General features: G+C 35.9%; 1 protein-coding gene across 1 annotated transcript; it reads right to left on the reverse strand.

Moving 5' to 3' along the window:
• Positions 1–4,484: 4,484 nt before the first annotated feature.
• Positions 4,485–20,753, reverse strand: LOC138336722 (nitrilase and fragile histidine triad fusion protein NitFhit-like). The gene is made up of 11 exons (XM_069286276.1): positions 20,674–20,753; positions 19,996–20,260; positions 18,872–19,027; positions 17,505–17,708; positions 17,173–17,283; positions 10,437–10,538; positions 9,748–9,910; positions 7,985–8,101; positions 6,402–6,580; positions 5,296–5,364; positions 4,485–4,980 (listed from the first exon to the last, which is right to left on the reverse strand). The coding sequence occupies exons 2-11, from the start codon at positions 20,239–20,241 to the stop codon at positions 4,888–4,890; spliced, it is 1,440 nt and encodes a 479-aa protein (XP_069142377.1). The 5' UTR covers positions 20,242–20,260; positions 20,674–20,753; the 3' UTR covers positions 4,485–4,887.
• Positions 20,754–24,314: the final 3,561 nt, after the last annotated feature.

Below are 24,314 nucleotides of genomic sequence, written 5' to 3' on the forward strand. Positions count from 1 at the left end.
AATATGAAATGATAAAATACTTTTTTTATTACAATACCTGTATTGCATGGCATATTCCGTTCAGCTAATGGAAATTTCCGAGGAAAACCAGCATCTGGTTTGTAATAATGTAACAAGTGAACTATGTGATAAGCTCGCCGACAGCTGTCTTAACAAACTGAACTCTCCTCCGTATATGTTTATCTTCCATAATATCTTTCCTGGGTATCTTATGAATATGTAATCAATTATATATCTTTTAAAACCTTGAAGTTTGCAATATTTTGCTTTGAAATAACATCAGATCTGTACCTCTCTTTTATGCCTGAAAAGCGTTTGGAAGGAAAATGGAATAGTCGGTCTTAAAAAACAAATACTTTAAAACATTGTCCAATTTGATAAAAAATCCATGACATAACCCCTTGTTGATAAAATAAATTAGGATTTTAGATGTGCATATTTATGAACTTAGGCTTTAAAAATGTAGAAATGGGATGCCAATGCCAAATTTAATTTTTCAATTTTGATCATAAAGCACCAGAATATCATTTGTAACCTCCATTGATCCAAAATGATTTAAACCACACAGGTGAATATTTTTTCTAATATTACTGCAGATATGTAATTGGTCCGTATTGTAGCAACAGAATCTAGTCAAAATCATATAATTTCATTGGCATATCAATATATTCATAGATAAATCACATTCCATCTTTGTAAATTACAACATTATCTACCTTTCGCTTAGCTATCGACGGCGACGTCATAACTTTGTGAACTACGTCATTTTTTCTTAGAATATTACGTTGAACACATATAGACTTAATGTAACTGAATCAATTTCTATCTATAAGGGCAAATGCTGTAATAGGAAAATACAGAATATAGGGTTAACGTGATCTCGTTAGCAAATTGTCTATCCGTAGGATATTTCAGTCGAAAAAAATATCAAGATCATTGGTGTTTCTTCAGCATCAGTATTAAGAATCAATTCAGTTGTGTCTCGATCAAACGCTCGAAGTATGTTTTTGGTATAATTGTTATGTGTTATATTATAAATGTATAAGTTTGTGAGTCTGTGGTATGTAACATAGTAGAACTCTTGTTCTTTCTACCACTGCTGTCTCAAGTATGCTGTAAAAGGTACCGAACGCCACATTTCACCAAACAGCCATCCAATTATATTGATGCTTGGCGTTAAGCACGAATTAACAGACCCTACCACTTTTACAAGCTATGATATATCTTGGCCAGAGGATAGAACACAAGAGCATTCTACAAAGTGGTGAAAACTCAAGTCAAGGCTAAAAACAAGCGAGCGTCAAGGTCACAAATTTAGTCGTCCAGGGATGGATATTACGTCAGTGATAATAACATATGGAGTACCGAGGGTGAATACTAGAGGGAGAGTTCATTCTTATAAACCAATATATTTTCTCCCTTTACTAACAAGTACAAACAGGAAGGTGATTGATCTTGTTAGCAAAGGGAGAAAATATATTGGTTTATAAGAATTATAATGTCAAATCAATCTCAAAATGATATGGTACACATAACGTTCAACCAGCACCATCATATCAGTATATTGACAAATGGTAAACGGCATAAAGCTGAAAGAGATAAAACTCTCTCATTTCAATTAAAATATAATCGATGTTTACTATTACAAATATTCTGTTAACAACATATCTGCAAAATTTCAAGGTTCAACCAGTTAGCCATCAAACACAGTCTCGAGAGAGAACGCCTGTCAAAGTTTGGTTTTGGTTTTATTTTCCTTATGTACATCAACTACCAAGTGATGGGTGTGTGTATTACCATCTATAAGGCTATATTTAATGCTAAATCATACATTTCATATATCGTTTCCCACAAAACATGCAAGTCAATTTAGTCTGGCAACCTTCCAACGAAATAGACACCGATGCCAATATCAAGAGCATGACCTCCATTATGTTGACAACACGTCTATGTAGGGTTTCAAAAACCGCTCTGTAGAAGCTTGACGAAATCTAAAAAGTGGCCATCGAAATGATTTCAATGGAAAGAGAGTACCACAGGATGTTTTACTTATACCTATAGTGATTTTGGATGTCTTCAGGTGCAAAATAAGGACGGATGTCAGATTCTGATGGAATGGGGGGATACATAATAGTGAATCTGTCTGAATAAATCGCATATATAGATGAATTTTTAGTCCTAACATTTTGCTGTAATGTAGTGTTAATCACAGATACATGACATATGACAATGAAAACACACATATCTTAAAAATATTTATTAGGTTAGATACCTTTCTATACTTAAGAGTACACAAACATCTTGAAAGCGTCCTATTTATCCGTCTATAATTCCACAACAACATAACAAAGTATTTGATAAGAAAACTCCCTCTTGGTAAGCTTATGAACGTCAACTTTATCGAGGAAGATTCGTGATTTGAAAATTTGTCGTGAATCGTACTAGATACAACAGAAAAGTGAAAGCAGTAACAAACACCTGGCATCTGAGTTTGTACTAATACTGAGTTTGATTGTAACTACTTCACATTTAATTCAAAGTTATTTACATCCTGTTAAAATGTTATCGTCTAGTTCAAATGCATTTTATTGGAACCACTTGGAACGAAACACTTTAATCCCTATATCTTGTTATGGTGTTTACAGTTAACTTAATTGCTAATCATCGTGTTCTAATGCCAAATCCTTACTTCTGTACAAGCATTTTCTTACGCATACTTCCATCTGGTTCAAATGTTAAATGAGTTCTGTTTTTATTTCACTTTGCATTGGCGAGAATTTTGCATTGGCGAGAATTTTACCTCGTTAGAATGTATACGTTTTATTTGCATACAATGTCTTCTAGGTTTAATGTTTAATACAATGGCTAGGAACGGACATGAACAACTGAATTAAATGCGTGGGAACAAAATATTATTGCATGGCAAAGAAACAATTATTTCCTGGGACCGAAATATCAATGTAGTTGAACAAAATGTTTCGTTTCCACATATTATTTCCTTGGAACGGAAAAAATATTTTATAAAAAAAAATGAATAAAAAAAAAATTTAAAAAAAATAGAAAAAAAATATGTCCGTTCCTAGCCACCGTAGATAAATCTTATTGGAATTTGAATCTGTTTTTACATCTAACAAGTGTGAATTTCATCTTTGTAAAACATATATAACATATTTCAATTAATCTGAATAATCTAAATACCAAAATATCTATCTTGCAGACATTACTGTTACATCCCGATCAGTTACAAAATCTTACTCGAATGGTATACATGAGAGGAGTGAAAACAACTTAATCTACTTCCTCTGGGGTTTTTGTCCCCAGAAAAGCCATGCCATCTCTATTGCCTTTATCCAGAAATGTCCTCGACAAATGAAACACAAATGAAAAAATCATTTGTATGAAGCTTATAACCAGATACGTAAAATGAGTTATCTTATTGTATTAATACATATTTCACTGACTCCACATTTAACAAGAGGCCCGTGGGCCTTAACGGTCACCTAATCTATGAGTTCTGATACAGAATGAAATACAGACATAAACACTATATTGGCCGATTACACCAATGAGGCTCTTTAGAACAGTCAGTGATTTTAACAATTTGACCTTTTATTCCACGAAGAGAATTTGAATCTATCACGTCCGTGAATGCAGATGAAGATTTTTGCGATTTTCGTCATTTTGGCCCCTTTTGGCACCGCCCCTCTGGTCCCTGGGGGTCAGCCAATACAAAATTGCATATGATGTTAAAATGCTATTTCAGGCTAATAATTCTAACAAAGTTTGACTAATTTTCATAGAAAATTTAGCAAATAATGCTAACAAATGTGTTTTCTCTATAGAGGCTATAGAAAATATTCTACCATATCTGCGAGTTGCGATGAGAACATTTAAAATTTTAATCAGTTTTACACCCTTTTTGCCCCTTTCAGTCCCCTGTGGGTTGGGGCCATATAATTCGCACTTTAATTAGCCTTATGCCGTAGAAAAAAATTTGTTTGAAAAAGAAGTTGAAAATTTAAAGGACACACGAAGCATGACAACAGGCGATTAGATAGAGGATAGTACTTGTTCCTTGATGTATACCAGTTATATTTTATTGAGTGAGTCGAAAACTTTGATTCGCGCACAAGTGAAAAATAAGAAAGTTTCCACGTTACAATATAAAGTTTTTTTTACTGGTATTCATAAATGAACAAGGAATATTCTTTTTATTAGATTTTTTTTCGCTTCCATTTCCACTAGATCATCACTACTGCCATCTTCTTGATTGGTCCAAAAATGCATTATGCACAACTAGGGCCCAAGGGGACCTACATATAATATTTAGGACAGATCCCTGGAGTACTTTCTGAAAAAAAACACGGTAACAAACTCTATTAAAATCCAAGATGGCTACCTGGCGGCTGTCTTATTGACCGATCGGTCCAAAATGCAATATGCCAATAAGGTCCTATGGAACCTAATATGAAATTTGAGAAAGATATCCCTTCAGTCCTTTCTGAGAAATAGCGGTAACAAGAAATGTTAACGGACAGAAGGACGAACCACGGACCACTGACGAAAGGTGATTTGAATTGCCGACCATCTGATGATGGAAAGCTAATAAAATAGGTCATTTAAGACTTCGTCTCAGGTGACCTTAAACTTAACCTGACGCCGTGTGCTCGTATCTGAGTCCGCAAAATGTTCGATGATATATTTTCTCAATAACTTGAACTTTGCTGAAGTAACAAAGTGATGTTTATATTTGTCTCCCGAATGAATGATCTATTCTCATACATTTTTGTAATGTTGTCAAAATTGATCATTGGTAGATAATTGATGATCATTTGCATAAATAGAACAAAGTTTGTGATAGATAATCAGCTAAATACGCCGAGATGATCATGTGAAATATAGCCGAAGTTGTGTTGCTTCTTCAGCCATGTCGGCTTCGCTTCGTATACCAGTTTCCATGTCTTTATCGTGGTGTTGTAGCTGGAAAAAAGAAATCCAGTTAATGACAACAAAACAAAACAACTTATACGACAGAGAGACCAAAGCAGCGTTGCGACTGAACAGCAAAGACACCATAACGACACCTTCAAAGACACCTTTAAAGACAACTACATGTTGTCTAATAAAAGTTTTAAAATCATGGAAAGTTTACTAGTTCAGTGGGCCATTATTAAACATTTTAAAACATTACTTTGAACTTTCAGAGTGCGCCATCGACATCATATTACATTTGATTCAGCAACTTTCATTTCATTTAGTTTTAACATCATGTTATATAAGCTAAAAGAAAATCACCTTTTCATATATTTCGTCATTTTGCTCGAAGTCGCCCGCTCTTCTTGGTAATATATGTACATGGACATGCTAGAAAAGAAAAACATTTAAGCTCTCCCAACACTGATACCTAATATTTCTCATTGATACAAAATATGTCTCATTCTAAAAGATTAGTTTCCGAACCCCTGTTATAAAAGGCAAATGGATGTAATATTAAAATCCACATTGGGCGGGTATTAATAGCACATGTACTGGAAGGCATCAAGATATCGCCAAGGACAAAGTCTCGCTAATTTTTGTATAATAACCTCCAAAATGAAGATACCTCTAAAAATGAATTCAACAAAAACTGTCAAAGAAGTTCTTATGTATTCAAATATATGCATTGGTGAGAATAACAACTTTGCGAGAAGCTAGCACAGCTTGTCTTAAAGGGACAATTCAGTATAAGTGTACATTAAAACTTGTACATATTCCGGCAACAAACCAGTTCTAATGGAAATAAGATTAGTTGGTTTTACTGTGATATGCAAGAAAAGCCCACTGTAGTGAAATGTATGTGAAATCTTCAATCGCAATTACACATAGTCTTGTATGCCGATCCCTGACCCTTGCCTGTATAGTAAAGAATTGTTTGTCTATAACTACTCAAATCGCTCTTGCAGTTGTATTAGCATTGTTAAATGAATGTTCTTGTCTAAAAATAATTTCATCAACTCCTCAGTGGTTATGTATTGCATTTGTTTAACGTGCGTTACTTTGACTCGGGTATGGGTACAGCGTACATGTTGTACCTGCGTAATCGTATTGATCAACGATTTGGAATTTCAATGGTATTTATCAAAATACTTAACAATGTTGTGGAATTTGTCACTATTTCGTGCCATATGTTTCATAGAATTTCATTGAATGTAGATCAATACATTTATGTCAAATTTTGCTTCGTGGTTATGTAATGAATTAGCCTCACTGAATTGTCCCTTTAATAATATGGATTTAACTTTTATAAACAAAGACTGAAATTATTATGTTCTAGTGCTTGACAGCGCCATTATAATCTTTCAAAGATTGCTGTTAAATATTTCGTCGAGATAGAAATAATGTATAGATTCTATTTTATTTACTTTGACTGTCTGGCCAGCCTCTGGACCGTCCTGAACGCTAACTGTGAGGGATGTCGCCTTATAATGCTCCTCGACGATCCGCGCCACCTTCTGTACAGTCGAGAACAAGTCTGATAACTCTGCTTGTGACAAGTCTCCGAACCTCTCCACGGGTCTTATGGTAGATACTAGTACATGTGCTTAGAGTTAAAGAAATAAATTCATTGTCTCGAAATTATTTTTCTTCTTTTCCAACCCTTTTCATTTCATGTAGGTTCAATATATAATACGATAGAAATAGACAAAATCTTATGGGTGTAAATAAGACTTGCAAACAATAATTGGTGAATTATGACTTCCGTAATGAAGATATCGTTATCCCTCCCTTTTGTGCCTAAGATCAGGGCAAACATATTAAATGCCTAACATCAGAGTCTGAGGCATGTTGATGTTAAATTAGACTTTAACTAGGCTATTTAACCCCAAACAAAATCATAAGAGTGAAATGCTAATTATGGTTTTCTTTTAAAATAGATATTACAATGAACGTATGACAACAATGCATAATAGGTTTATAAGATATTTTATCGTTTGAGTGCTATCCGGCTATAATGTGAAATTTCTATTTTGTAAAACAAAGCTTTCGACGGTTCTACAGCTCTTGTAAGCAAAAAAAAATACTAGTATAAAATGCTAGTAGAATTAAAACAAAGTAATGTCTTCTACTTTGTTCGCTATCGTTATCTGAGATGACTGAATCAGCTGTGCAACATGAATAGAGGAAAACGATAACCATTGATCACATATTGCTTAAAGAAATCATGAAACGAAAAAAAACATAATTAACGACACGTACAAAGATATACATGTGAAAGATATCGCAATACAGGTACATGTGTGATGTGTTCGATTGGTTATCGATGCCCGGTATCTGAATAATAGCATGTATCCATTAATCTACCAACTGCTTTAACGTGACAAGGAAATATGCTTTTATCAAACCGTCTGCGACATTATCAACGGAATATGCTTAGTCATGGAATTCTGATATCATCTGGCGGATTCTACGTTATTGTATAACTCGAGGCACATTGCAGGTTTGTTAATTTCTGCTGACGTATAACATGAGAGAGATATTTGCTCTTGTGTACTTTCATGTAGGTATGAGGTATTGTTCTTCACATAAATATGACTTCATCGATGTAACAATGTTAGTCGTAGGTAATTTGTTTCATAGGTTCATCAATATGCGTTTCACATTATTGTGCATATAAAGAATCATGAAATCTTCCATTGATCTGATCATTTTTCACGAATGTATTTTCAGGGAAAACATTGATCTAAGTAAAAGGTTGCAATTGTTGTCTATTATTATATGTATCTATCCATTTCATTCTCACCTCAGAGATACTTCATTTTTATACCCTCAATATACTGACGCAGTGAATTCACGAAAGGGAAGTCAATTTCATAGATCCAAATGATATACTATGAAGCGGTAAGATTTTTTGTTTGTGTAAATCCGGTTTACAAGGTTCACAATGTGATGAGGACGATTATAGACATTTTAGAAATTTACTGTTTTAGATATCAAAGGATATGACCAGGTACAACTGGTTTGATGTTGACAAAACAGAAACATGCAGGGGAGCGGTAGAAGACACACGAACTTTGAATTGGATGTCCGCCAAAATCGTATACTTGTGCGTGTTCGACGGGATCTGTAACGTAAGATAAAAATATCAATTTAAAAAACAAAATCAATTATGACATATTTCTAAACATTTTTGTTCAGGCTGGAAAGTATGGTATTTATAATGATATCATTACACAACCAGTGAAAATTGTATGTGAGAAATTCCAATGACTGGCGCGATGTATATGTGTGAGATTCCAATGACTAGCACGATGTATATGTGTGAGATTACAATGATTAGCACGATGTGTATGTGTGAGATTCCAATGATTAGCACGATGTGTATGTGTGAAATTACAATGATTAGCACGATGTGTATGTGTGAAATTCCAATGATTAGCACGATGTGTATGTGTGAAATTCCAATGACTAGCACGATGTATATGTGTGAAATTCCAATGATTAGCACGATGTGTATGTGTGAAATTCCAATGATTAGCACGATGTGTATGTGTGAAATTCAAATGACTAGCACGATGTGTATGTGTGAAATTCCAATGACTAGCACGATGTGTATGTGTGAAATTCCAATGACTAGCACGATGTGTATGTGTGAAATTCCAATGACTAGCACGATGTGTATGTGTGAAATTCCAATGACTAGCACGATGTATGTGTTGTGTGTATGTGTGAAATTCAAATGACTAGCACGATGTGCATGTGTGAATTCCAATGACTAGCACGATGTGTATGTGTGAAATTCCAATGATTAACACGATGTGTATGTGTGAAATTCCAATGACTAGCACGGTTTGAATACAGTTACTTTCATCAGACATAGCACGGTTTGAATACAGTTACCTTCATCAGGCATATGACCAGTCATGGAAAGTCATAACAAAATTGGCGTTGGTTGTGTAACAATTACATTACATATATTCAATTAATTACATATTGATATTCACACGGGCAAATCATTAATTTTGATATCTATCGTTGAACAATAAGGAAATATTGATTGTCCATTAATGGAATATGTATGATGATAGATTATCGCAGTTGTTGGTACACGTTTAATAACATGGAATTCAATGCAATAGTTGATACACAAAAATACCAACTGTTCGGATACAGGTCTAACATCAGCTAGTCAAAAGATATATAAGTAATACCACAATCTTCTCTTCAGACTATAATTCTTACATTTTTTTTTGCAATGAGACTTCTGGGGTTTATTTGATGAAATGCTTCACATGGAAAATAAATTAACTATCATTTTGCATGACAGGGTTTCCTTGATTGTCTGTTACCTATATAATGTTTTTATGCACACAAATAATACTTGAGACATCTATTACGTATATTTTGTGTTTATGCACACAAATTAACATTTGAGTCACCGATTCCCTCTTTATCTTTACGAAACAAGTCACTGAAAGAGTTTGGTGGTCTGGGTTTATTTCTTAAAAACGCACAAGCAGAATGTGTTGTTTATCGGCATACATAACAGATAATACCTGGTCGAGGAGGGGCGATTATATTAACTTAGAAAATAAAACCAAGAAAACTAAAAAGTGTGAAATAAATCAGTTATGTAATAGGGAAATGATTGACAATTGCTAATCTTGGTGCCTCAATATCTTAGTCGGTTATATTTCCATGATAAACTGAAAATAAATCATGTTAAGAATATAACTGACCTAATTATTATAACAATGGATGATAACTCACGGAGTTTGTTGATGTTAATTGTTCCGTAAATGTCGTGTCGGCGATGGTTCCAGACCGGCATATCTCTGCGGACCTTACGTATATACGCTAGGTCTATCTCCGCTACAACAAGTCCAGGACCCTCACCACACTCCGCCACCACTTTCCCCCAGGGATCCACTACCTCAACGAATAAACAATAGATCTACTTTTAAAACACCTTTCTTTCGTAAACAATTTACTTTCAAAATTCTAACTTCTTAATTTTTTTTCTTCGCTAATACATCTCAAGGAAATACTATTTAATTTGTTTTATTCTGCGAAAGTCTATCTCCGCGAAACAACAACAGAGTTAACTTTAAAACTCATTTTTTTCGTATGCGATTTACTTTCGTTATTTTCACTATCAATCCGATTTTTTAACCTCTGCAAATAAGTTTGTACGTCACATAACTCCTATTGCAAGGCAAGTCAAATTATTGTTTTTATTATGCAAAAGCTTACCTCAGCGAACTTTTTATCATTTAGAAATAGTGAAATTTAGTAGCCGCGAGTGAAAGTTAGTTTACCATATATATTCCACATATAAAGATCACGTGACGTTAAAATTACGTAATTGGCCAATATGTCGAAGGTTCGGCTACAATAACATGTTACCTGCCCTACTTCAAAATAACCTTAACATTTAGGTAACCTCTCCGCAAACTTACCATGGTATGGCCGTACGACGCACGTTTATCATTGTGCTTGCCTGTTTGTGCTGCGGCTACTACGTAACATTGGTTCTCTATTGCCCGACTCCGCAGCAACACCTGAAGTCATGGTGATATAAAAAAGATGGTATTGTCGAAAATGTGTTCGTTCAATTGTTTTGGAACTGTTTTGTAGAATGTAGAATTCGTAAATTCCATATCAAGTAACATCCAAATACTTATAAAAAAATGACACCTCCAATAAGCTCGCCCTGTTTTCATCGTAAAGCCTAAAGTGTATGTAAGGATTATTAGGATATAGGCTCTACCTCCTTCGTCCTAGTAACAATGTACATATACAATGAGAAGGGAGAAGGGTCATGTGGGTACGGACAGACGTTATATTTACATGTACCTTCAAATCAGCTCGCCCTATTATCAAAGTTGAAGCGTGAATAAGAATATACGAGGGATGCTCGTAAAGAATATTGCTTCTTTCTATCTCGAAACTTCAAACTTTCATGCCTTCAAAGTACTCCAAGTGGCTAGAAATGAAATGCAAAGTTTCGAACAATGTGTTCGGCACAATACTAAGGTACTGATGAATGACAGATCCAAGTGCTTGTTGGGACTGGTATTTCCGCCCAGCAAGGAATGCTTTCAATGTCGGAAACAAAAATCACTGGGGAAAGGTCTGAAAAATACGACGATGAGGTAAACAGTAACCGTTTCTTTCTTCAAAACATCGTAACTATTGCGAAGGTATACGTGGAAGCATTGTCGTGTAGAAGACTGATCCGTTTACAACCAGTGGCAGGGCGTCGTTTGAGATAACACTTTTTCAGTTTCTACGTCTTTGTAGTACTTCCCGGTGATGCTTTTGTTTGTTTTGCAATTATCGAGCGTTTGCCGTGTTAAGTGGCCTATATCGTATTGCTCACTATATCTGACGGGCTCAAAATCATGGACCCATGTTTCATCACATTTGACCACATGTTGCCTTTTTGGTCGTCAGTCAACAGATATGACACCCATCTGGCAGCAATATTTCCTACTTTCAAATGTGTGTCCCACAAAACGATCCTACATTCCGTGTACTATGTATCACGAACTGTAAATATGGCATCTTTTTTTTCATCCATCTAAGGCTATACATACATGGATAGCTACGTAGGAAGATGAAACGTAATGGGGGGGGGGGGGGGGGCAAAGGTCCTCAATATTTCTTAACACCCCCCCTCGCGCGCCCCGCACCCACAGGAGATATACTTTTTCATGTATAATTACATATAATCCTTGTACACATCTAATAGACAGTGGCTGCGCTACCTGGAAATAATGAATACACAAATTAGCGTGCGGGTTTGGGGGGTCTGGGGTATCCCCTGGAAAAACATTAGGATTTAGAATGACTGAGATGAGTTTTACAATGTATTTTGATGCTTTTTCGAGCGCCGAAGGCGCGAGATTTTGTTGTTTTGGGGGTCCGGGGGTCTCCCCCGGGACATTTTTTGACAATTTAGAACGGCTGAGATAAGTTTTACGTTGCATTTTGTTGAATTTGCGAGCGCCGTAGGTGCGAGATTTTGGGTTTTTTTTGTGGGGCACGGGGGTCTCCTCCTGAGAAAAAATATTACGATTTTGTATTTTGATGATTTTAAAGCATTCTTAACACGGCAATTTTTCGATTTAAAGTTACCTGCATTTAGAAATGATAATTGTGATTGTCGTCATATCATTATGCAACCCAGCTCGATCTGAACATACCGGATTCACACCATTGGCACATTGTTGTGTAACTCAAAACGATATGATTTGATTGTCTTGCCAAGATATATAAAGAAATTCATCTTTTATTATTTTTTGAAAGAGCATAATCCCTTAATGGATGTTTTGAGTCTAGTTCGTGTGTATTGAATTTTCATTATTAAAGGTTTGAACATTACGCGCTTGAACATTTTAGGAAAAGCGCTGCGCAGCGGAAAATTTTCAAAAATGAAGTATAAAAATGTGCAGGACCCTTTTTTTCTTTCAAATGTGCAATTTTAGAAAATTTCACTCAGCGAAAATGGGGGGGGGGCAAAAAGACATGTTTGCCCCCCCCCCCCCCCCCCCATTCTGGCGGAACGGGGGGGGGGGGAGGGGGCAATTGCCCCCCCCTGCCCCCCGCTTCCTACGCCCCTGCTACCTCTCAATGAGCTCTTCCTATACAATGTACTTATAAACTGTGAAGGAAGAATGAAGATCACACCTACCTCCGAATAAGCATGTTCTGTAATCACCGAGTCTGAGAGGAAGCCTAAGATATAAACTACACCTATCTCCAAATGATCTCTCCCTGTAGTCACTATAAAGGCTGAGATGTAACCTAAGATATATAAACTTTACCTATCTGGAAATGAGCTCGCCTTGAAGTCACTATGCAGACTGAGAGGTAGCCTAAGATGTAAACTACACCTATCCCCAAATGATCTCTCCCTGTAGTCACTATAAAGGCTGAGATGTAACCTAAGATATATAATTTTTACCTATCTCCAAATGATCTCGCCTTGTAGTCACATAATGAAAGGCTGAGAGGTAGTCTAAGATGTAAGGTATACCTGTCATCATATGAGCTCGCCTTGTAGTCACTATGAAAGGCTGAGAGGTAGCCCAAGATATACGCTACACCTATCTCCAAATGAGCTCGCCCTGTAGTCACTATGAAGACTGAGAGGTAGCCTAAGATGTAAGCCATACCTGTCATCATATGAGCTCGCCTTGTAGTCACTATGAAAGGCTGAGAGGTAGCCCAAGATATATACGCTACTATCTCCTGAGCCTCTCCTTAAAGTCAATGAAGACTGAGAGGTAGCCTAAGATGTAAGCCATACCTGTCATCATATGAGCTCGCCTTGTAGTCACTATGGAAGGCTGAGAGACTTAAGATATACGCTACACCTATCTCCAAATGAGCTCGCCCTGTAGTCACTATGAAGACTGATGGTTAGCCTAGATAAACTTTACCTATCTCTAAATGTGTTCACCCTAAAGTCACTATGAAGACTGAGAGGTAGCCTAAGATGTAAGCTATACATGTCATCATATGAGCTCGCCCTGTAGTCACTATGAAGGCTGAGAGGTAGCCTAAGATATAAACTTTACCTATCTCTAAATGAGCTCGCCCTGCTATACTTATAGCTATACCTATCTCCAATCGCCCTGTAGGTAGGGCGTTAGAATTGTACCTGCTGCCCCTATTGCATGATCATAAAAGGCGACTAAATTTAGGATCTTATTTTTTCTCTACTTCTTAACTGACTTTATCTTTCCTAATGCCTCACCTGGCACCGCCTCACTTTTGGCCTTTGAGTTGAGCGTTCGCCCCTGTGAGGAAGGCTATAGGTTCTGTCCCCTGGCCGAGACACACCAAAGTCTATAAAAGTGGTAGTTTCTTCTCCTGCTTAGCGCTCAGCATACAGGGAGTGGGACGACTGGTTCGCCCGTTGTCAGTATAATGTGACCGGGTGGGGTGTGTTGCTTGGTGTCTTCGGCGGTAAGCTTCAGTGATGTAGCACTATAAAAAGGGCAACAGTTCCACTATACAAGAAGAAACAACGCTATTATACTGCTGTCTCCCCAAACACGCATCTCTCACAACATACACGCAACACATCGCATACATGGGAGGCCAACCTTACATGACCATAGCTGTTAATAGGACGTTAATTAATCAAACAAACAAACCTATCTCGAAATGAGCTCGCCCTGTAGTCACTTTTAAGTCTGAGAGGTAGCCTAAGATGTAAGCTATACCTTTCTCCAAATGAGCTCGCCTTGTAGTCACTATGAAACTTGAAATGCAATCTAAGATATAAACTATACCTATCTCCGAATGCGCTCTCCATATTGTCACTGTGAAGGCTGATAGACAACCCAAAATATAAATTATACCTTTCTCAAAATGCGCTCTCCATATTGTTACTGTGAAGGCTGATAGTAACCTAAAATATAAACTATACCTATCTCTCAATTTACTCTCCATATTGTCACTGTGAAGGCTGATAGGCAACCTAAGAAATAAACTACACTATCTCCAAATGAGCTCCCTAGTCACTGTGAAGGCTGATAGGCAACCTAAGATATAAGCTATACCTATCTCCAAATGAGCTCCCCTGTAGTCACTGTGAAGGCTGATAGGCAACCTAAGATATAAGCTATACCTATCTCCAAATGAGCTACCCTGTAGTCACTGTGAAGGCTGATAGGCAACCTAAGATATAAGCTATACCTATCTCCAAATGAGCTACCCTGTAGTCACTATGAAGGCTGATAGGCAACCTAAGATATAAGCTATACCTATCTCCAAATGAGCTACCCTGTAGTCACTATGAAGGCTGATAGGCAACCTAAGATATAAGCTACACTATCTCCAAATCTCCTGTACACTAAATAGGCAACTAGATATAGATACACCTATCTCCAAATGAGCTACCCTGTATCCTATAAGGCTGATAGGCAACCTAAGATATAAGCTACACCTATCTCCAAATGAGCTACCCTGTAGTCACTATGAAGGCTGATAGACAACCTAAGATATAAGCTATACCTATCTCTCAATTTACTCTCCATATTGTCACTATGAAGGCTGATAGACAACCTAAGATATAAGCTATACCTATCTCTCAATTTACTCTCCATATTGTCACTGTGAAGGCTGATAGACAACCTAAGATATAAGCTACACCTATCTCCAAATGAGCTACCCTGTAGTCACTATGAAGGCTGATAGGCAACCTAAGATATAAGCTACACCTATCTCTAAATGAGCTACCCTGTAGTCACTATGAAGGCTGATAGACAACCTAAGATATAAGCTACACCTATCTCTAAATGAGCTACCCTGTAGTCACTATGAAGGCTGATAGACAACCTAAGATGGAAACCTAAGATATAAGCTACACCTATCTCTAAATGAGCTACCCTGTAGTCACTATGAAGGCTGATAGACAACCTAAGATATAAGCTACACCTATCTCTAAATGAGCTACCCTGTAGTCACTATGAAGGCTGATAGACAACCTAAGATATAAGCTACACCTATCTCCAAATTTACTACCCTGTTGTCACTATGAAGGCTGATAGACAACCTAAGATATAAGCTACACCTATCTCTCAAATGACTCTACCCTGTAGTCACTATGAAGGCTGATAGACAACCTAAGATATAAGCTATACCTATCTCTCAATTTACTCTCCATATTGTCACTGTGAAGGCTGATAGACAACCTAAGATATAAGCTACACCTATCTCTAAATGAGCTACACTGTAGTCACTATGAAGGCTGATAGACAACCTAAGATATAAGCTACACCTATCTCTAAATGAGCTACCCTGTAGTCACTATGAAGGCTGATAGACAACCTAAGATATAAGCTACACCTATCTCTAAATGAGCTACCCTGTAGTCACTATGAAGGCTGATAGACAACCTAAGATATAAGCTACACCTATCTCTAAATGAGCTACCCTGTAGTCACTATGAAGGCTGATAGACAACCTAAGATATAAGCTACACCTATCTCTAAATGAGCTACCCTGTAGTCACTATGAAGGCTGATAGACAACCTAAGATATAAGCTACACCTATCTCTCAATTTACTCTCCATATTGTCACTGTGAAGGCTGATAGACAACCTAAGATATAAGCTACACCTATCTCTAAATGAGCTACACTGTAGTCACTGTGAAGGCTGATAGACAACCTAAGATATAAGCTATACCTATCTCTAAATTTACTCTCCATATTGTCACTGTGAAGGCTGATAGACAACCTAAGATATAAGCTACACCTATCTCTAAATGAGCTACCCTGTAGTCACTATGAAGGCTGATAGACAACCTAGATATAAGCTACACTATCTCTAAATGATAGATATAAGCTACACCTATATCTCTAAAAGGATTACCCTGTAGTCACTATGAAGGCTGATAGACAACCTAAGATATAAGCTACACCTATCTCTCAATTTACTCTCCATATTGTCACTGTGAAGGCTGATAGACAACCTAAGATATAAGCTATACCTATCTCTCAATTTACTCTCCATATTGTCACTGTGAAGGCTGATAGGGAACCTAAGATTTAAGCATCACCTATCTCCAGATGTACTCATCGTGTAATAATTGTAAGGCTGAAGGAAAATTTAAGCATATCTAGAGGATATTCTTTGTTTCTTGATGAATAACAGTTATATACCATAGAATTTATTGAAACTCTACCTCACAACATGAAATATAACTGATTATTAAATAAAAAATATCTAATATTCTATTCATTGCACTTTGGCATCCCTATTCTAGATCTAAACTAGGCCAACTGATACCAATAATTATATTTTAGACAGATGCGATTGTCCTGCTTACTAATATAGTTTCACACATGGGGCACAAATTTTGAGGAAAAATAACATAAGATAATATACAATGTAGTGCAACATATTTATGGCTAAAGAATTAAAAATTAATAGGAAAGATGCACGTAATATTATACTTTTGGTTTGATATTTCAAAAAAAAGATATTTCTGCCACAACAGTATTTTCATTGTGAATGCGTGCTGTTATCTAATTGGTCAATATTGAGTGAAAATATCAAAAGTGATATTTTCACTCAGGTGAAAAATACTGCATATACAATTAAATGTATTTTCACCATTTAAGTTTATATACTGTACATATTTCACTCTGAACAATGTAATAAAAGATGCACCTACCTCCCAATGTGCTTGTCCTGTTTTCACCGTAAAAGCTGAAGGGTAGGTAAGGATATCAGCTCCTTGCTGTGTTAGGGCTATAGACATCTCAGGAAATCTAAGATCATAGCACTTAACTGAGTTAAGGACATTTATTTGTGACAAATATTGGCTACCTGTAGAAATATATTACAGCGGATTTTTTTCTTTTCTTCCAAGTACATTTTCGCAAAGAATGTCCCCACTGAAGTTACAGTCAATATGAATACATCAACTATGGTTTAATTAACCAGAAACAAACATACAAATGTATACTGTAATATATGGGATCATAAACAGGAAAACAAAGATACAATTCCTAGTCCAATATTTCCAACTGGGCTGGAAACAGGGGAGGTAATTCCATTGCCAGGAATGGTGTAGTCACTCTCACAAAGCCTAAGGTCACCAAGGTCAAGGTCGAACAAATGTATCTTACTATAGGTCGCCCTAATTTCTCCTTGGTTATCAATGACAACATGAGTGTTCAGAACACGGTCAGTATAATTCTCATGCCCCTGTGGAATATTGAAAAAGATTGTTAGATTTATTATAGTCTATATGTATTACTAAAGGTACATTGAATATGATGAGCATGATCCTTCAAAACCTTTTAAAAATGCACAGCAATTTTGTAAGAAAAATAAAGCCAGATGTATGCTGAAATTCAAATTTTTTGTGTTTTTTGTTACATGTTGGAAAGTCTTTCTTATAGCAACTAAAGGGATAGTAGTAAATAGGTACTTGTTCTTATTTTCATCCTCAGTTTTTGTGGATCTCAAAATCAGATGAAAATGTTGATGGTAACAATATCAATAGAAAATTTGATGCACGATGTCACAGTGATAGTAGGACTATGACATTATGATTTTATTTCTAGATTAGATCCTTTATTAGATCTTTTTATGATAAATTTCTATGTCTATGTAATAAACATCACCTGAAACTGATTTCCCTTAGGCATTAATTACTGTATCCTCAATACTCCAGGGGCTCCAATCACTTAAAATCTCTACATCCCTGGAATATCTCATAGTAAAACTGAAGGCAACAGAACAGAACAGGTAATTTAGTCCTTTGATGTACATCAAAAGAGCCGTATAAGGGTTCACTGTGATTGACCGTGTGGTTTTGAAGTTGGGTGTCGCTTTCTCCGTAGTCTTCAAAGAATCATTTTGCAGGCCTGTAGTAATTCGTTCCGATTTGTTCCCAGGAGCTGCCTTCACTTTTACTATGAGATAGTCAAGAGGTAAAGAGATGGTAAGTGATTGTAACCCCTGGAGTATCAAGGATGTAATTACTGTAATAATACATGTATATATATTTTTTTAACAATTTTACCTTATGATCCCCATCCGAAATTTTATTGCAAAAAGGACATAAACTTGCAGGCCAAACTTTTATTAAACAATATCCTTTTTTCAATTTATTCAATTCCAGCAGAGTTATTCCCCTTTATGTTATTTTTCAACTAAAAGTTGTTATTTTCAATTTGAGCATTTTTACAGCCTTGTTTCATGTCTTTAATGCAATCAATGCTTGATATTTTTATGAACTTGAATCTTAATGTCTATGGCTTTTTTATGAATTTTATGAGAAAACACAATTTTTTGTGAGCAATCACATTTACAAGCAGTGAAATGATAATTTCGTCAGATTCAGTGAAATAATGTGTTTTTACCTGTTGATGAAACCCTCCTATAGAAATCCAGAGACCAGCATCTTGGGCAAGTTTTCTGTAACCACTGATTGTCTCCCCTTCCATACTCTCTGCCTTCTCCATACTTTTCTGTTTCGACTCTCCAATAAAATCTGCAGCTTCGGGTAAAAACACCATCTGTAGAGAAGTAGTTTTAGATGGGAAGTTTTTGTATATAAATATCAAAATATTGTATCAATATAAAAATGAAATATAATGCAATTCAGCCTCAACCAAATTTCATTTTCATATTTAATTGAAAACATTTAGTAAGAAATTATTACAGCAAATTCAAAGAAAGAAAACATTTAGTATTCAGAAAGTAATGGAAGATCTGGTTTTTATTACATGTAGATTAAATCAATCAAACAATTATAGCGGTTATAGTGAGGGTATCGATAAGTATCAGGGTATATATAAGTATGTCATTGATATGGTAAATAAATAAAGTCTTCAAACAGATAAACGATAGACAGAACACCAGACCACTGAAGGCAGACAAAATGGCTAAAATTTGATCTTGGTCAGGTATTATAGATATTTACATACTGAGACTGTGAGATAAACTACATGTAGACATGATGATTGTAAAATATAAGGGTATGTTTAACATGAAGTTAAAAATACACAAGATGTTAAAACATAATTCAGAAAAAGATTCTACAGTTTACTCATGAAACATGATTATTAATTGAAGTGTAGTATATTTTTATTTAATCTGTCAAAGAAATCTATAATATTAATAAATTCATTGACAGAAGTCAGAGAATGTACATGATAACAATAGAAGTTGATAAGACAAAGTGTTATATCTGTGATATCTGATTTTCTTTTCAATATGTAAATACATTATGTAAGCTCTTGGATAATTAATATACACAGGAATACATTCCTTCCCAACCACCTCAATATAAATACCAACTATCTAATAAGATCATTTTCTTTTGACTCTCAATGGTAAATTCCAACACAAGTAGACCTGTGTAAAAGACCAATTGTCTATAATGGCCATTTTTCCTTGCCATGAAGAAGGTCTTTATAGACAGGTTTTACCTCGCATGCATGTCAAGTTTATTATAATGACAGAAATGTGTATGATATCCTACCTGGACATCTTCATCTTTGGCTTGTTGTATGAATTGTTTACAGCTTTCAATATTACTCTGTTTGTCTGCAGTACAGGTGAGCTGGATCACTCCAATTTTAGATTTTACTGTGGCTACTGGTTTGGAGACTGTTTCAGCAGACATGTTGGCTTTCAATATCCTAGACCGGGTTTGTTTTACAGAAAATGCAGTCTGTCTAGCAACACCAGACAAACTCTGTCTGATTATACACAGACACAGGCTCATGACATGCCCAAAGTTCTATCTGTGGAAAGAAAATCACAACTATTTATTCAGCATCATGCATACAAATGTACATGTGTACGGTCACTGACTGTACATATACATCTGCACATAAACATATAATCAACAAGCCATATCAATGCAAACCCCAGAAAATTACTGGTGATATCATTTTATGATAATTTGATACGCAATCAACACGTATTGAGTAACTCGATTGTGCGTTTCTAAAGCCAGAGGCATATACAAATACAATACTAATGAGTAATGCCAAATGTACAGTTTTACGCAGCCTACAGCTGTTATATACAACAATACTATATTTATTTGATTTAACGGTTATTAAAATTTGGCTTCATTCTAAAATCAGACAACAGTGGTAATAAATGATAATGGCGTGTTTTTCAAGTTCTAATTAAAGCTAGATCTACTTACATTCTTCAGTTCTTCCTCCTGTTTGCTACTGTGGTCAAAGTGAAAGTCACCTGGAACTCGCGTCTAACACTACTGATCAGTGATGAGTTTGTGAGAGTAGCCTCCCTTCCTTCATCAGCTCATATATCAACTACACTCATAAAAATCTACTAGAGTAAGTAGTATAAGTTTTTACTCTTCTTCCTGTCACATTCAAGCTTCGCTTTAGCGTCCCCCCTTACAAATACTTGTGTGTTTCTGAACTTTATACTGATCAAAATCGTATATAGTAGTGTATATAAAATTTTCTAAATTCTAACATTTCCATATAATGGTACATTTGTACCATAAGTGACGGTAGTAAGGTCAGACGTTTTCTTGGAATTATCCACTTGTGTATGATGTTGGCATTGGATGATACGTTAAATAAAAGATGTACATTTAAAAATATGCTTAAATTTAATTACTTAAAGTAAAGTGGGGTAGGGAAGTGTATTAAAACAAACTTGCGTGCGCATGTGGTCTGACCTTTCTCACTTTTCTTTTAATAGTACCATCTGACCTGAGTACCATCAGTTTTATTTTAATTCAGTTACTTCTTTCCTATCAATCGTCACTTCCTTTTAATAATATTTCTAACCTTGTTACCATCACTACCCCTTTTCTACTAACTGCTGACCCTACTACAATCACTTTCTTTTTACTAGTAAAGTCTGACCCTACTACCGTCATTTTCCTTTTACTAGTAACGACTGACACTACTACCGTCACTTTCCTTTTATTACTAACTGCTGACCTAACTACCGTCACTTTCCTTTACTAGTAACGTCTGACCTAACTACCGTCACTTTCCTTTTACTATATAGTAACGACTGATTTTATTACCGTCACTTTCCTTTTACTAGTAACGTCTGACCCTACTACCGTCACTTTCCTTTTATTAGTACCTTATGACCTTACTACAGTCACTTTCCTTTTATTAGTACCTTCTGACCTTACTACCATCACTTTCCTTTTACTAGTAACTTCTGACCTTACTACCGTCACTTTCCTTTTATTAGTAACGTCTGACCTTACTACCGTCACTTTCCTTTTACTAGTAACGTCTGACCTTACTACCGTCACTTTCCTTTTACTAGTAATTTCTGACCTTACTACCGTCACTTTCCTTTTACTGTACCTTCTGACCTTACTACCGTCACTTTCCTTTTACTAGTAACGTCTGACCCTACTACCGTCACTTTCCTTTTTAGTAACGTCTGACCTTACTACCGTCACTAACTTTTACTAGTAAGTCTGACCATATTACCGTCACTTTCCTTTACTAGTAACGGCTGACCTTACTACCGTCACTTTCCTTTTACTAGTTAATTCTGACCTTACTACCGTCACTTTCCTTTTACTAGTAAAGTCTGACCTTACTACCGTCACTTTCCTTTTACTAGTAAAGTCTGACCTTACTACCATCACTTTCCTTTTACTAGTAACGCTGACCTTACTACCATCACTTTCCTTTTACTAGTAAAGTCTGACCTTACTACCATCACTTTCCTTTTACAAGTAACGTCTGACCTTACTACCATCACTTTCCTTTTACTAGTAACGGCTGACCTTACTACCGTCACTTTCCTTTTACTAGTAACGTCTGACCCTACTACCGTCACTTTCCTTTTACTAGTAACGTCTGACCTTACTACCGTCACTAACTTTTACTAGTAAAGTCTGACCATATTACCGTCACTTTCCTTTACTAGTAACGGCTGACCTTACTACCGTCACTTTCCTTTTACTAGTTAATTCTGACCTTACTACCGTCACTTTCCTTTTACTAGTAACGTCTGACCTTACTACCGTCACTTTCCTTTTACTAGTAAAGTCTGACCTTACTACCGTCACTTGACTTTTACTAGTAACGTCTGACCTTACTACCACCACTTTCCTTTTACTAGTAACGACTGATTTCACTATAGGCACGTCTCTTTTACTACTAACGGCTGGCGTTCCTACTGTTACTTCCTTAAAATTACTAGTAGGGTCTGACCTTTACGGCTGTTACTTTACTTTTATTATAGTACAGTGTAACGTTATCGTCACGGCTTCCTATTTATAAATTGTTACAGTGTACTTTTGTCGCATTCTTAACTATGACTGGTGTTTTCTGAAAATCCATCTTCTGACACTATTTTTCGCGATTTTTGCTACTGGTGTTTTCTTATTTCTAATAACCACCAACAAGATGACGAAACACAGTGGATACGAAATAAAACCTAAAACCCTTAGTAACTACTTTCACGATCCCAACTAGAAATCCAACTATCCAATTATGTCCCAGCATCTAAGCTTTCTACGCAAATGTGGTCTCGCTCCCAGCGAAACACTACTATCACCAAGTACTCAATTAGCCCCACTCCCAGGGCAAGCACTACTTTAAAATCCGGTCAACAAAAGCCCGGGTCCCAGGACCGCAGCCCTTTTTATACACATTCATTAATAAGCTCATGCATGATAATAATCTATATCTTAAAAATACAAATATAGAATCTACCAGCATCTAAATTAAGGAGTCTTAGTAAAGATTTAAGGAAATACCCTTAGACTAAATATAAGCTCAGCCGAGCATCTAAATTAGAGAATCTAAGTAAAGCCTTCAGGAATTTCCCCTATACTATATATACACTCGAAATATCCAAAATGAAGCTAAATATACTTTCCATGCAAAGCTAAATAAAGACTCCAAGTGACCCCTAAAATAATTTATTGGATTCCCCTTAACTAAATATATACCATGCCATCTCTCTCAGAAGTAGGTCATTTTCGCAATTTTCACTTCACATGGAAAGGGCTAAATATTATCGATTTTGCTATGTGTCTTTAGCAAACCATATAATTAAATAGATTATATCATGGCCAGTTGATCACAAAATATAATAAAGAATTGCAATACTGCAATCCTGCGAAAACTACATGTTGTAAATGTAGAAGTGTGCGGCGGCGTATTAGGGCCACTATATAAATTCATTTATCTTGTACGTACAAGTTAGTATCTTGTACGTACAAGTTAGTATCTTGTACGTACAACTTAGTATCTTGTACGTACAAGTTATTATCTTGTAAGTACAACTTAGTATCTTGTACGTACAAGATAGTATCTTGTACGTACAAGATAGTAGCTTGTACGTACAAGTTATTATTTTGTACGTACAAGTTGCTATCTTGTACGTACAACTTAGTATCTTGTATGTACAAGTTACTATCTTGAACGTACAAGCTACTATCTTGTACGTACAAGTTACTATCTTGTACGTACAACTTATAGTATCTTGTACGTACAAGATAGTATTTTGTACGCACAACTTAGAATCTTGTACATACAAGTTGAGTTGAACTGCTGTTCATCACCGCAGAATTGAGTCACTCGCCTGATATTTTTCGTAATTAAAGATAGTCGGTCTACTTTGCATTGCTTCCAGCATGATCACAGGTTTATTAACTTATTTGACAATATCAAAAATATAAATATATATTATTGAGGACAATATCTTTTTCACAATCGTAATTTGAAATTGCCGGATTATGAGTTGAAACTGTATAGTCACTTGCATTATTTTGAAACTGACACTGTATAGTTCCTTTCGAGAAAGCTGTATAGTCGCTTGTTTTAT

Source organism: Argopecten irradians, chromosome 12 (assembly GCF_041381155.1).
Source record: "Argopecten irradians isolate NY chromosome 12, Ai_NY, whole genome shotgun sequence".
NCBI classification, from domain to species: domain Eukaryota; kingdom Metazoa; phylum Mollusca; class Bivalvia; order Pectinida; family Pectinidae; genus Argopecten; species Argopecten irradians.

Bases quoted from the DNA above. Each gene is read 5' to 3' on its own strand.
- LOC138336722 (XM_069286276.1), bottom strand. From the start codon at position 20,241: ATGAGCCTGTGTCTGTGTATAATCAGACAGAGTTTGTCTGGTGTTGCT. The intron at 10,539-17,172 runs GTAGGTGCATCT...CCATGACTTCAG, and splicing joins CAGGACAAGCACATTGGGAG to GTGTTGCTGCGGAGTCGGGC. The intron at 4,981-5,295 runs GTGATTTTCTTT...TCTTTTTTCCAG, and splicing joins ATGACGAAATATATGAAAAG to CTACAACACCACGATAAAGA.